The sequence below is a fragment of the Taudactylus pleione genome, unplaced genomic scaffold, assembly GCF_031769625.1.
Source record: "Taudactylus pleione unplaced genomic scaffold, aTauple2 ptg000366l, whole genome shotgun sequence".
NCBI classification, from domain to species: Eukaryota; Metazoa; Chordata; class Amphibia; order Anura; family Myobatrachidae; genus Taudactylus; species Taudactylus pleione.
This window is the reverse complement of record NW_028284767.1, coordinates 1,214,106-1,228,945: the sequence shown is the minus strand read 5'-3', so window position 1 is coordinate 1,228,945 and position 14,840 is coordinate 1,214,106. Positions and strand designations below refer to the sequence as shown.

The 14,840-nt window shown below is 44.1% G+C and overlaps 1 protein-coding gene across 1 annotated transcript in view; it reads right to left on the bottom strand.

Annotated features, from left to right (window-relative positions):
* LOC148508417 (uncharacterized) overlaps nt 1–9,587 on the bottom strand; it is a 28,130-nt gene extending 18,543 nt beyond the window's left edge. The window contains exons 1-2 of the mRNA XM_088444530.1: nt 9,508–9,587; nt 6,084–6,246 (exon numbers count right to left, since the gene is read on the bottom strand). Coding sequence (XP_088300656.1) covers nt 6,084–6,246; nt 9,508–9,525 — 181 coding nt within the window. The 5' untranslated portion in view covers nt 9,526–9,587. The remainder of the gene's footprint in view (nt 1–6,083; nt 6,247–9,507) is intronic.
* Between the last annotated feature and the right edge of the window lie 5,253 nt (nt 9,588–14,840).

The window sequence follows — 14,840 nt, the reverse complement described above, 5'->3', positions numbered from 1 at the left end:
CTTCACCAAGAGGTGTTTCAACTTCTAGTGGACAAATGGTACCTCCTGACACAATCGCAAGTTACCAGTGTACGGGTCCAGAACAAGAGATGCCAAAGCAAGCTTGGTGAACGCTCTGTCAGTAAAATGGACCTTCCAGTTTGTGTACCTACAGTATTTCCTCCGGTTCTTCGGAAGTTCAAGCAGGAGAAAAGCACGGTCCTGCTGGTGGCTCCAGCTTGGCCCAGATGTCATTGGTACTCAGAACTTCTGAGTCTTTCCATCGACACTCCGTTCCTGCTACCTCAACGTAGCCTGTTATCTCAGGGTGCTTGCCTTTACCCAGACATGGATTGTCTATCTTTGACGGCGTGGCTCTTGAGACATCCCTCCTAAGGGTCAAAGGATTCTCCCTTTGTTCACCCAGCGGCTCCTTGGGATTTGGCGGTAGTTCTTCGGGTCCTCGATTTGAACCACTAGATTCGGTGGATCTCAAGAGGTTAACATCTAAGACTGTCTCGTGGCTATTGCTTCTGCCAGGAGGGTGTCAGAATTGGGGGCACTCTCCAGTAGTCTTCCCTTTGCGATATTTCACCTGGACAGGGCTGGGCTGGAGCCACCAGCAGGACTGTGCCTCAGTCTTGCTTGATCTTCTGAAGATCCCGAGGAAGCAAGGATATTGGAGGAAAGAGGTACACAAACTGGACTGACAGAGCATTCACCAAGCTTGCTTTGGCATCTCTTGTTCTGGACCCGTACACTGGTAACTGCGATTGTGTCAGGAGGTACCATTTGTCCACTAGGAGTTGAAACACCTCTTGGTGAAGAGACCATTCCCCTGGATGTACATTGTGATGGCTGAGGAAGTCCGCTTCCGAATTGAGAACTCCTGGAATGAACACGTCAGAATGCGTGACACTTCTGTCATTGCTGCACGACTTCAAGTGCCTCCCTGATGGTTGATGTAAGCCACTGTGGTGGCGTTGTTGGACTGAACCTGCACGGATTTTCCGTGAAGAATGACCTGCCATCTTGAGTGCCCTGTACATGGCCCGAAGTTTTAATATGTTGATGGGCAGGGATGCTTCGACTGCCGTCCAACGGCCCTGAAATGAGTGCGGACCAGACACTGCACCCCAGCCACTCACACCCCCGGAGAGAGCACCATAGTCTGAGCCTTGATCCGGTGGGCTAAGCCGTTCCATTTGGAGAGGATCAGCCCCTGCAGGGACCTTGAATGAAGCAGAGCATATTCCACCATGTCAAATGTGGACACCATGGACCCTATAGCCTGCATCACAGAGTGTACTGACACCCGACTGCGGAGGAATCGCAGTTGCAGCGAGGAAATCTTTCTGGAGTTAGGAAGATTCTGCTGGTGAGAATCCAGAAAGGCTCCAAAATGAACCATCCTTTGTGAGGGAATTAGGGAGGACTTTTTCAAATTGATTAGTCACCCATGCACTTGTAGGCGGTGTTGAAGCACCTATGGAGAACACGCCAGCAAGAGGAGGTCATCCTGCCATGACAGCCATAACTTTCGTAAAGACCCTTGGAGCCGCGGACAGGCCAAAGGGCAGTGCTCGAAACTGGAAGTGTTGGCGTAGAATAGCAAATCTTAGATAACACTGGAGAGAGGACATTATGGGGATATGCAGGTAAGCATCCTGAATGTCCGGGGATACCATGTAATCCCCAGGTTCCATAGCCAGTATGATGGAGCGTAAAGTTTCCATCCTGAACTTGGGCACTCTGAGAAACTTGTTCAGAGATTTGAGGTTGAGGATAGGCCGATGAGACCCATTCGGCTTCTGAACCAGAAAGAGTAGAAAAATAACCAGTACCACGTTAAGCTAGTGGAACTGGCACAAATACCCCTGTTTTCAGCAAGGACTCTATGGCTTCCTGGATCTGCAAGGCCTTGTTCTTGTCGGAAGGAGGGCTTGTGTACAAAAATTGGTGGGGAGGTCTTTGCCAAAATGAGAGAGCGTACCCCTGAGAGACCACTTTTTACCCACCCATCTTTTCTGGTTTGACACCAGCAGTGGGTAAACTGAAGTCGGCCTCCCACTCTGGATCCCCCAGAGGGAGGCCTGTCCCATCAGGGTTTATCCTCAGACTTGGAAGCAGGGCATCTTGCGTTCCAGGCCTGTTTCTTAGACCTGGTGGTAAATTTGGTCACTGATTGTCTAGGGAAAGACTGTCCTTTGGGTTTTCCTTGCGGACGAAAGGGCAGAAAGGAAGAAGTTATAGCCTTGGAAGGTGCAGATGCTGACGGCCCTTTTTAGAATCAGCGTCCGCCCTCCAGGAGCGTAGCCACAGGGAGCAGCGAGCAGACACAGCCGCGGATCTAGAGGTCAGCAGACTGACATCCAAAGAAGCCTCACCAATTTAAGCAACTTCAGCTCTAATGTGGCCCACCAAAGACCCCCAAGTTTCAGGAGCCTCCTAAGGTAAAGTGTCCTCCAGGGCATTTGCCCAACCTTCTATTGCCTTAGCCACCCACGAGATAGCCATGGACGGACAGGCAACTGCTCCTGAGAGAGAGTAAATAGATTTCAGGCACGTCTCCACCTTCCTATCCGTGGAATCCTCCAAGGAAGAAATGGAAGGCCTGGGTAGTGTGGCACTTTTTATTAAGCGAGTAACATGAGAATCCACCGCAGGAGGAGATTCCCACTTATTACAGTGCCCCTCAAGGAATGGATAACATGAGGCCAAATGCTTTTGAGCAGCACAGACGGTGTAATGGTTAGCATTACTGCCTCAAAGCACTGAGGTTGTAGGTTGGATTCCCACCACGGCCCTGACTGTGTGGAGTTTGTATATTCTCCCTGTGCTTGCGTGGGTTTCCTCCCACATTCCAAAAACATACTGATAGGTTAATTGGCTCCCAACAAAAAATATTAACCCTAGTATTTGTGTGCGCACATGTGATAAGGAACATAGGCCCTCATTCAGAGCCGTACGCTCTGAGCAGAGCGCACGCTCTGAATGAGGGCCGGCCTCCATGAAAATTGAGCGTCCTTCTGGACGCTCGTATAGCTGTGGGTCACCACCCACAGGCTATACGAGCGTGCATTTTGATGGCCGCGATGGTCGAGACCATCGAAATTGCGAGCCGGAGCCTGCGGTTGAGGTTTTCAAACGCAAGCTCCGGAGTGATTTTGGCTCTATCAGAGCCAAAATCACTCCCACTGACATCACTAGTTTCCCGTGGAAACGCACTAGTTTCCCGTGGAAACGCCCCCGTCAGGGAGGCACGCCTACCAAAGGGGGCGTGCTGTCAATCAACATTGACAGCACGCCCCCTTTGATCGGACACAACGAGCGAAGGACTTTCCTTCGCTCGTCGCGTCTGGCGCATGCGCACGACGGAGCTCCCTCTGTCGTGCGCATGCTCAGTGCAGAACATCGACCCACTTGCGAGCGGACAGCAGCTCGCGAGTGGGTCTGAATCAGGCCCATAGATTGTAAGCTCCAATGGGGCAAGGACAGATGTGAATGGCCAACTATTCTCTGTAAAGTGCTGCGGAACAAGTGTGCGCTATATAAATAACTGGTAATAATAATAATTGTGCGGCTGATACTTCTTATCAGGTGCTTGCCAAGCCTCCGCCATATGGTCTACCAGCTGGTCAGAGGAAAAACTGCTGAAGTCACCTTAACCGGTTTAAACTTAGGGAATTTGGATTTAGGGACAGGAACGTCATCCTCTAGATCTAGTATGGATCGGACCGCCCCACACCAAAGCTGGAATATTAATATTTGATTTAGGCTCCACCTCCTGTGAAGGGGAATCAGACGCATCAGCCACTTCCTCATCATCCAATGACACGTCTGTGTCTGATATTTGTGTAGACTGGGATGACAATACAGGGCGTTTAGATGCCTTCTTAGGTCCTTCAATCCGCAACATGGTGTGAAAGGCCGTAGATGAAGCTGCCAAACTCTGAACTAGATAACCAAGGGTGGTTGTACAGCTTGCGTTAGTCTCTGGAAGGGAATGACAGACCGTTGTGGTACCGAAGGGGATTGCATATGCTGCGGTAACCCCTGGTAGGGAGAGAGACTGTGGTACAGGAGTAGACTGCAGACAATGCGAGATACCCTGAGAGCGCAGGATGGTTTGTTGCTGTTACCCCATATGGGGTAAAATAGCTGGGACCGCCAGGTGACCCACAATAGAGGCCAGGACCTGAGAAAAAAAAACCACCCAAGGGAGAGCCTGTCCCCTTGTTGGGGGGGGTTTGAGGGGCCAGGCAACCGATAGCACCTCACACAATCCATCCTGAGTTAAATCCTCCTTACTCACCTAGATGTAAACTGACATATCAGAAAAAAGACAATGCAGATATATATCACATACTGCAAATTGGCACTAAATTCAACTGCCCAGATTCAGTGTCCGGGAAGGCTATAATGCTGTATACACTAACCAAAGGGAGAGGTACACAGGGGGACTGGACCAAACGCTGTCCTGAGAGATTGGTAGGTATTTTCTATGGATGTTGCATCGCCTAAGACCTCAGAAGGGGCATGGCCGCAGGAGGAAATCGCTCAGCTCAGCAAAGCCAGACCTCAGCGCGCCTTTCCGCTAAGCTGAGGGGAGGAGCCGCTAAACAGGGAAGGCTGCCTCCCCTGGCCGGCAATTAACCCTGGGACGCTGGCTCCCCCACCAACTACAAGTCCCTGGTGGTCTAGTGGAGCGCAGGGTATTATGTGCCTGCCTCCACAGCCAGCATCTCCAGTCTTTCCCCAGAGACCGGAGGTTTGGACTGCTAATGCGCGGATCACCGCAAGCTGTTATCCGTTCTTACCTGTCCCCGTACGTCCAGCAGCAGTCCGGGATGTCCTGCAGGGACTGGCTAGAACAGAGCCCAGGGTCACGCCGAGATCCCCAGATCTGTACTGGCATCGCCGGCGGGGTGACAGAGCGGCAGCGCAGACGTCCTATGGACAGTCTGCTGCTGCCCATTCTGAAGATTATCAAAAAACTAAAATCAAAAAATAAAAAACAGCTTTGGGGCTGCTAATCAGCCCCTCCTGCGTAAACAGTGACCGACTTCGGCCGGGCACCAACTACAACTGAGGTGCCTCTGGCTCGGGGACGGGGTATAGGGAGGATGGACCAGTGCATCCTGGGAGCAAAGCTTTTAACTACGTGGTGCCCGGGATCCAGCTAGACCCCAAGGTCTCCCTGTAGAGCCTATGGACCCTGAAGAAGAAAAAAATAATACAACAGCCACAACACAACATGTATTCAAGATGGTTGGATTGCATGCAAGAGAACATTTCTAGAAATATACAGCACATGAGCAAAAGAGGACCAAATAACAAAAGTAATGCCATCTCTCTCTCTCACTATAAATATCACAGTTAAGTCAGGCATGTCAGTGGACTATAAGTAAACAAATAATGTATTACCTTACACCAGTGTTGTCAACAGTCGTGTTCTAACAAATGAGGTGACCATGTGAAAGTTTCCTTGTGGGCCCCATCTGCTGGAAATATGGCACCAGCGCATGTGCAGAAGATAGCAATGACTGCCACAGTACAGTTCTGTGTATGTGGCATATTTTGTGATTTATTCAGAAATATACTGCCAGTCAGTCCGATCAAACCTTGTTCTGGGTGCATGGAGTGCAGCTTGGGACTCCCTTGACCCTGGGACCCGTGTGCACCGCATCCCCTGCACCCATTTAGGCATGACCATCTACAGTTGATGGTCTTTCAGAAACCACGGTTTGTTTGCCTATGCACAGGTCATGCATGTACATAGCGGGGGCGACACACACTATCAGGAACAGCCTCAGATGTGGCCTCCCATTAATGATGAAAATATTCAACACTGCCATCAGACCATTGATCGTTGCTAACCATCAATGGTCGATAGCCAACCATGCACCCATTATAGATATGCCCCTTGTTATCTACCTGGCAGCTCAAAAGATGTAAAATGTCCCTCTGAAGCTGGAAACCCATCCATATTTCTAATGGCATACCGTCACATAGCATACATTTTATTAGTTATGTAAGCTTCTTCACAGATCTACTCGGCCAGCGCTGCTTGTTACATGTGTTACAAACACAATGATTCTCACCTATTGCATTCTGAGGACAGTAGTGTTGTGCTCTCTTTCTAACGCTCATTCCACGGTTTTTCTTCAAGACCTTACTCCGCTTTCTTTTTGAGACACATCTGTCTTCTGCTACCTTTTGTTCTAGGCCATGATCAAGATGAGAATTGCTGGGTGTTTCAGTGTCCTGATGGTGGAGAGGAAAACACTGTATAGGAATGTTAACACAAAGTGCATGCATAATATAAGAATGGATTGGTTATGTACAAGATATAATAATAAAAAAAAAGTTCGGACATTTATAAAACCAAGGATACAAATACAAGGGAGTGGGTACAGGATGCCGGCGTTCAGGATCCCTGCGGTCAGAATCCTGACGCCGGCATCCCAACAGGATTAGAACACCGACACTTGACGCTCAGTGTTCTAACTCTCCCCCTCCCCGCACCCTAACCCCTTAGTGCCTAATGCTATCCTCCCCTAACCCTGCTACTTCCTTTCGGGATTCTGGCAGTCGGATTCCCCGCAGTTGGGATATTGACCGCATCCAGATACAAGATTATGTACACTAGCAACCGGCAGAGTTTGGTGGGTTTACTATATGAATATTGTTGCTATGGGCAACAGCAACTTTTTATAGACATCATCAGCTTGATAAATTCTGCTAAAACAAGTCCAGTAACAATGCACAAAGGCCAAAAAAATTGCTACACAAATATTAAATATGGTTTACATATAAATTGAAAGCAGAAAATTATGTTACAACATTGAAGGGGAGATGTATCAAGTCTTAGAGAGAGATAGAGAAGTTGCCCAAAGTAACCAATCAGCCTCTAAATCATTTCAAAGACTGTGCTAGATAAATGTGAGTTAGAAGCTGATTGGTTGCTTTCTGCAACTTCTCCACTTTATCACTCTCCAAGACATGAGCCATCTCCCCCTAAGTCTAAAGGGGCCTATCCATTTGCCGATTTTCTGCACGATGCGACCACAACCAGGAGGTTTTGCTCGGAATGTGCAGAAAGTCCGCTAGTGGATAGCCGGCAAGGACCAGCGATGCACGTGCATATCTATCTATCGAACATGCCGGTCAACCTGACAACGTATGTTAATAGATAGGGAGGTTGGGTTGGGCTCCTGCGGCGTTCAGTGAAAGTCTTTCAGTGCGGTGCCCGCACCTCAGCGACATGAAAGGCTGGACGTTCAGACTTCCATGTCGTTAAATGGATAGGCCCCCTTTACAGTTGTCTTGTATTAAATACATTTTACATTTTGTTCAATAAAAAGTCCTTTCAACATTATAATAAAATCTACGAGCTACTCATAACTCACAGCCAAATCCACGGTGACTACCTATCTTTGCCAATATCAGAGCACTCCTGTCAGGTCATCTAACCTATTGGCTGATTTCCATTTTATCATTTTAACTGAACTCTGACAAAGTTTACCGACTACAGGAATATTCTATTATTGGCAAATAGAGTTTAAGGTTGTCCTTCACTGAACACCGACTGGCTGCCAGAGTGCGATGCAGTACGGGAAACGGAGCTAAGATCAGTTGAACAAATACTTCAATGGTAGTTAGGAGACCAGACCTGACGGGGAGAGAATAGGATTGTAAGCAGCTACCACTAGCCAGTAGAAACTGGGCTCTGCATTGTACACTGGACAAACCCCCAAACTAAGCCACACGATACCTTACTGAATTATCTATCTTGCGTGATCAACTTAGGACATTGGTACATCCATTCTGTAGTACAAGAAAAAAAAAAAAATATATAGGTAAAGAAGCACATGGCAAGCTCAGAATTGTGAGAGGGGGGGGGGGGGGGTTTCATTTTTTTATTCCCCAAAATATTCATATTCTATGTAATGCCTAACAACAGTCCTGATGTTGGCAGGACAGTCATGACGCTTGCAGGGGGGTTTGGAAGTATTCATCGGCCCCACACAGCGTGGGCAGGTTCCTCCGCTGGAGGTGGATGTAAAATGTTTTTTACAGCATCCAATAGGTATGACCGTGCCCTCTATGACACGCCCATTCCTCCAGCGTGCCACAGCTACATTCCACATTTCGATTCCAAATCTATAACAACCTCACTTGCGCTTAAAAGTTGTTCCTTCAGTGGTTCATGTCACGTGTCCAAAATGTTCCAATGTAGGTAATCCACATACACATGAAAAGGATAAGAAAAGTACAATAGGGTAATACAGTCACTTCCTGGGTACACTCCATCGCAAGGTAGTGTAACACAAAAAGAAGAAAGGTGAACGGGGATCCACTCCCAGCTTCAGCTCCTACTCCCTTGATGAAATCTCACCCATCAGTGAGGGGAAAGGTGATATAGTGAATTTCTTACACGTATGCTTACTTCTGATAACATGGTACTTGCACATAAAAGGTATCTTTGATTATACATGGCGTGGGTTCCTCACATTGGAATAGAGCTCGCCAACAAGTGCAAACATAGAAACTAAGACAAGGGAGTCACCCAGTTTCATCTATAACCAACACAATGGGATGTTTATTGAAATAGTATGAAAAAATTATATACAATATAAAAAATTCCAAAATTAAAAATTAGAAAGCCCTATCATCAAGATGGACTAATGCTCAACTCGCTTTCCTCATAAATAGTGTTCACTCTAGCTCCAGCGGCAGGCAGGGCACCGGAGCTAGAGAGGGCACTTCCGTGCGCGTGCCCGAAAAGGGGGCGTGGCCATTGAAAAGGGGGCGTGTCTATAAGACGCATCCCCTTTTCGTCATGCTTGGGGGCGTGCCCAGCACTTACGGACACGCCCCCAAGCGCTGCCGACACGGAGAATAGATGGCAGGGAAGCTACACAGATATACTGTAGGTGAGACAAAGTGATGAGACACTATTCAACATGTTTCAGCGCTCTGTGACACCTTTCTCAAGACAAGTGTCTCCTCTATAGTTCCTACAAATACATTCAAATAGATAGGTCTAAAAAAATAGTCCATATACATTACATATATTTGACCCTTCATAGATTTCATATCAGTCCACATAAGTTACATATGCTACAATCTTCAAAAGTAGATAAAAACCATAATATATATATTATACATTTTGTGTATTAGATAATATAGTATCCCAAAAATTCATGCTTACATATATATATATAAAAATCATACAGCTTCTCAGAGTGTGACAGTTATCAAGCTTAATATACAATGTAAAAATGAATGTGCATTACTTTACAGACTAAAAGGGTCTATTTACTAATCTGTGTTAGGAGATAAAGTGAACAGTGATAAGGTACCAGCCAATCAGCTCCTAACTGCCATGTCACAGGCTGTGTTTGTGTCAGTTAGAAGCTGATTGGCTGGTACCTTACCTCCTAACACAGCTTAGTTACTAGACTCCTAATGGCTATATCAATACATTATAAACATGCCTGAAGAAAACCGCTGTGTGCTTACCACTATTTCTTCCAGCATGCTCGTGTGTAGCTATCCCACTGTCTGTGCTGAGTAAAGTTTTATACAGGAATGATGTCAGAACTGTCACATGACATACCCATCATGCCTAGCGACCTGCACATCACCCTGGTTTATACAGAACAGTCAGACATCGTGTCCTACTGTGTTTGTCAGCTGAGCAGCAATAAAGTTTAATGAAAAAAAGGTTAAAAAAGGATATGATGTGGGAAAAATATTCGTTTTTAAGACAATATAAGTCTCATTGTCATCCACTTTGTTATGGGGACAATCGGACTATTAAAAATTAGACATGATAATTACACACTATTATGCAGAATTTCTAAAAATCCCCTTCATAGATTCTGGGAAGCAGTATTGTTAACTCCATAAAAACTACATGTCCCAAGGTGCACAGGGGCAACTGCGTCTTTACTGGTATTATGAACCTAAACATAGGGCCGTATTCAATTGCCTGAAAGTGTACTTTCAGCCGTCATCGCTAGTTTTGCACTTGTCGCCGCTATTTGCCCTATTCAATTCCAAAGGACGCTAAAACGCGTCCCGGCGAAACTCAGACAGGCAAAAAGTGCTGTCAAATTTGGGAAATCAGCCTGACACCCCCTAAAAGATGCACTAACATTGGGGATCACTATGGATACCCCCGAATATCCCTGCTGAAGGTATTTGGGGCACTTAAATGTTCTCAGTTGCTGCTATTTAGCGTCTTTATACAAGTGGTGAAGAATAGCATTTAGCTGTTTTTTTTGCTAAAAATAAGTAGTCCCAGCAAATTTGGGGTACATGAGAATGGGTGCAAGCATGGTGTAAAATTGCTAAAGTAATGTTTTAAAAAATGCACCATCTGCACGCACCTGCTATCAAAATAACACCTGGGGCATACTTGGGGGGACCCCCCTGGAGTCTATTTCGCTAGTTTTTAAGTTTGTCCCCCAACTATGAACTTTTTTGCCCCCAAAACTAAAGTACTTTTTTGGGGTGTTCTAAAGTATTTTCCAACTTTTTTTGACCCAGTTTACCTTTGGGGGACTGTCCCAAGGCTGCAGGGGTGTTGCCGAAACTTTGCACCCCAAACCCCCAATTCTGCACTTTTTTCCGCCTCCTTTCAGTGGCGAATCTTTCCTGCTGGTTACAAGACGCAGACTTTTCGCACCGGCGAAAAGTCTTTGGAATTGAATACGGGGAAAAATTCTTGCCTGGCAAAATGACATCACCAGCGAGAACTTTTCGCAGAGAGCTGCTTTTCGCCGGCAACTGAATACGGCCCATAGTGTATATGTATTATACACACCAATGCTGAATCTTTCTATCGTGATACAGCATTTGGGCATAGTTTATATTTAGGGATAATATGTAACACTCTGATTATATCATGTAACTAGTGCTGCTACACCTTATAAAAATAAAAGAATTTGTAATTAGCAAAAAAAAAAAAATGATGTCCCACAATTATGTAAATTAGGCATAAAAAATATATATAAAATATACACATATTAAGAAAATTCAGAATAATAAAGGTAGCTATTGGATTATGGGTGTAAATATATGTAATTGACACCCAATGCTGAATATTACATGTGATTCGGGAAAATAAATAAATAATAAAATCATAAAAACCATCTAATTCCGTACTCATGATTGAGACGGTGCGTTCTTAATGTTTTTAAGTCGTAAATGAAACGCATGTCAGTCTTGGCTAGCCTAATGTCTCTATCTCTGGTTCGCCAGTTATCTTTAACATGAGCGATTCCACAAAATTTGCTAATACCCTTAATGGAACTATTATGTCTTTCTTTGAAACGTAAAGAGAAAGGATGATTTTCATTTCCATTATTATTTCGGCCATGTTCTGCTAATCTGGTTTTGAGAGATCTTTTAGTTTTTTCTATATAAACTAAGTTACACGTACACGCTATAGCATATACAACGTAACATGTATGACGTGATAAAATCTTTCACTGTAAATTTCTTCTCTTTTGTGGTAAATTCTGTATTTTTAGTCTGTGGACTTTTGCAAGACTTGCACATTTTGCAGTCACCACATCTAAAAAATCCTTTATTTCTAGGGAGACAACGTATGTTTTCTGTCTGCAAAGCACTAGATACTATGGTATTCTTTATTGTGAATTCTACATATGAATTCTGGATTTATGGGCAATATATTTCTCAAAATTTCATCTTTCAGGAGGATGTTCCAATTGTTTTTAATGGCGCTTTCAATTTTTTTTATATTGTCTATTATATTGTGTACTATGGAAAATTGAAAAATAGAGTTGTTATTTGTTGTGTTATCAGTTTTCTCAATTTTTTTTCTGGATTTAGTAGATTTCTTCTGTTCATAGGCTCCGCTTCTTCCAGAATTGATGTTAATGTAGACTGTTTATAGCCTCTTTGTTTGAATTTTTTGACCATAGTCCCAGCTTGTTCTTTATACATATCATCATTGGAACAATTTCGACGTAGCCTTTAGTAATTGGCCCTTAGGGATGTTATTCAACCACTGTGGTAAGTGATTGCTGTTTACATCAATATAGGTGTTACAATCAGTGAATTTTTCATAATTGCTCGTAGCGATCTTCCCTTCTATTATATTAATTCAGAGGTCTAAAAAGTTCACCTCTACTATACTAATAGAAAACGTAAGTAATATATTCAAACCATTATTGTTAAGATGATTACAGAAACATTGTACACATTGTTTCGAGTTGGTAACTCGGTAGCAACCTTTGCTGCTTTGAGGTGCAGTGCCATTGTGTTGTTAATTATTATTTTTTCCCCAGATCTACAACAGTTCGGAGGTATGCTATGTACTGTATATACAGACTTTACTATACAATATTGGACAAACATAGCTGAGTATACAAATGCACACATATCAGGCCATTATAGGAGGAAAACCTCTATGGGGTGCAAGCAAAAACAAGCAAGGTGTTCCTGGCAAGATAACCTGTGGTACCTTGAAGATAATTGTATCCCCTCTTTAAAGCTGGGTACACATCTGAACGATATAACAAACAACGAAACAGCCATACAATTTCACTTCAGCTGATGCCAGAACACACGATTTTGAGCATACACAATATGCAATCTTCACAACGATGACATGATATATTGTGCCGAGTGCTCGTATCCAATGTATTGTTGCTTCTGTACACACTACAGGATGCATCGTCCCATCTGCCGTGCTGCACATTAAATGAGACGATGCCATGAATGATGTGTGTAAATTATAGATTAGGTGTACACATTATACGATAATCATTTTGGTCACGGATCATATGATTGCACAATACATCATATAGTGTTACCCAGCATAAAACTGATCGATGTAAAAAACGATGCGACAGTTGTTCCAATTTCACTCACAACCATACATTGCCAAAACACACAATTTCAAGGGTACACAATTTTCTGAACACTGACACGATATATTGTGTCGGGTGATTGTATCCAATTCATCGTTGCTCCTGTACACTATAGGCCTGATTCAGAGTTGGTACGTACAACTTACGACACAACATCACTGGCCCCAGAAGTGTGAATTTCATGGCCATCCTGAGCAACCTAAGGGTTACTCAGATGGCTGATTTACATGCTGCGTCCTTGGTTGCAGCAGCGGATCACTGAAGTAGACAGGAGGAATCTATTTACACAAGATGCCTCCAACTGCATTAGCATAATTTTGCATCGCTGCTGCATCCACAGACACAGTGGCGATGCAAATAGTGTACAACTCTGAATCAGGCCCTATGTGCATCATATAGTACATCCTATCATTCCATCTGATATGCAGCACATCAGATGGGTCTAAGTGATGAACGACATTTCTAAGCAATAGAATGGGTGTACACACTAAACAAATTCTGTGCAGCTTGGTCACAGATTGTATGATTGCACAATATATTGTATAGTGTTTACCAGGGGCGTAACTAGAGGGTTTGGCGCCCAGGGCAAGTTGAAAGTGCATACACACTTGCTGATACCAGTCCGATGGGGGAAGCTACGTGTCATGCTGCAGCAGGGATGACGGGGATGTCACTAGCGACCCGTGGGAGTGCGCATATCATGGGTACACACTAGACGATATACCCGATAAGTCTCTCCGATCCGCGAGATCTGACGACATATCGTCTAGTGTGTACCCAGCTTAAGCATCTGTAATCCTTCACCGCGATTGCCTAGGGTAGATAGTTCTGGTCGAACTTTTGAATGATAACATTTTATATCTTGACAGGTCCACTTTACAAATACAAAAGAAGGAAAATTAATGTTGCCATTTGTTCTTATTAGTGTCCAGAGAGTGTGGCTTGCGATCCATTTTTATTTAACCTAACATTATATTTCAATAATTGGTAAAACAAAATAGTTTATTTTAAAGAAATCTTATAATTATTCAGAGATAGATAGATCAAAAACAATAAAATCACAATATACACAGACATTTATGTAGAATGCAGAATAGTATGAGCAGGGAAAGTTCCTAGGTATTTACCTGGACATTGCCTGTCCACATCACCTCCTCCCATTGGACTACAAAAGATGCAGGAAGAATGTGGACATTCCCAATTACCCAGATTTTTGTTACTTGGAAAACGTATACGAGAGATGGGTAGCTGCCAGCAGGGGGAGCACTTACATGTAGTTATTATTTATTTATTAACAGTTTCTTATATAGCGCAGCAAATTCCGTCGTGCTTAACAATATGAATCAACATTAACATTATACTGGGTTGTAAAAGACATACATACAAAACTGAGGGAAAAGAAACTCAAAACCAGAACACTTTCTGAACAACAAGAAGCAACATACTTATGTGAATGAACAAAATCAACATCTTCTGCTGTATGCATATCCAGGCAACTACTTACTGCACTCACTGCTTGGACACTGCAAGTCTCCCCTGTCTGTGTACTGCTCTTGTTGATTGATCTTTGTTGATCAGAACACTTTGGACTGGATCAGCTCGGGTACATTGTAATTTTGTCCTCATTCATTTTGTATTGCCTTTTCCAATTGTGTCACATCTATCCACTTTAATCATTTGTTTATAAACTAATTCCTGCACCCACTACTCACACACCTCTCCTTTATATATCACTTTTGGAGCTGCGCTCATACATTAGCAGCACTGTTCTTTACATGTATTTTTGAACTTTTAACAACTTTAATCCACACTGACTCTATATCTCACAGCCTCCACTCCAGTTTACATCTCAATTATTACCTTGTCCACAGCATGAACACCCTTACTTCACACAACCCCCATATTCTATGTCCACATAATCCTCTACTTTATCCATCCCTCTCTTCCCCC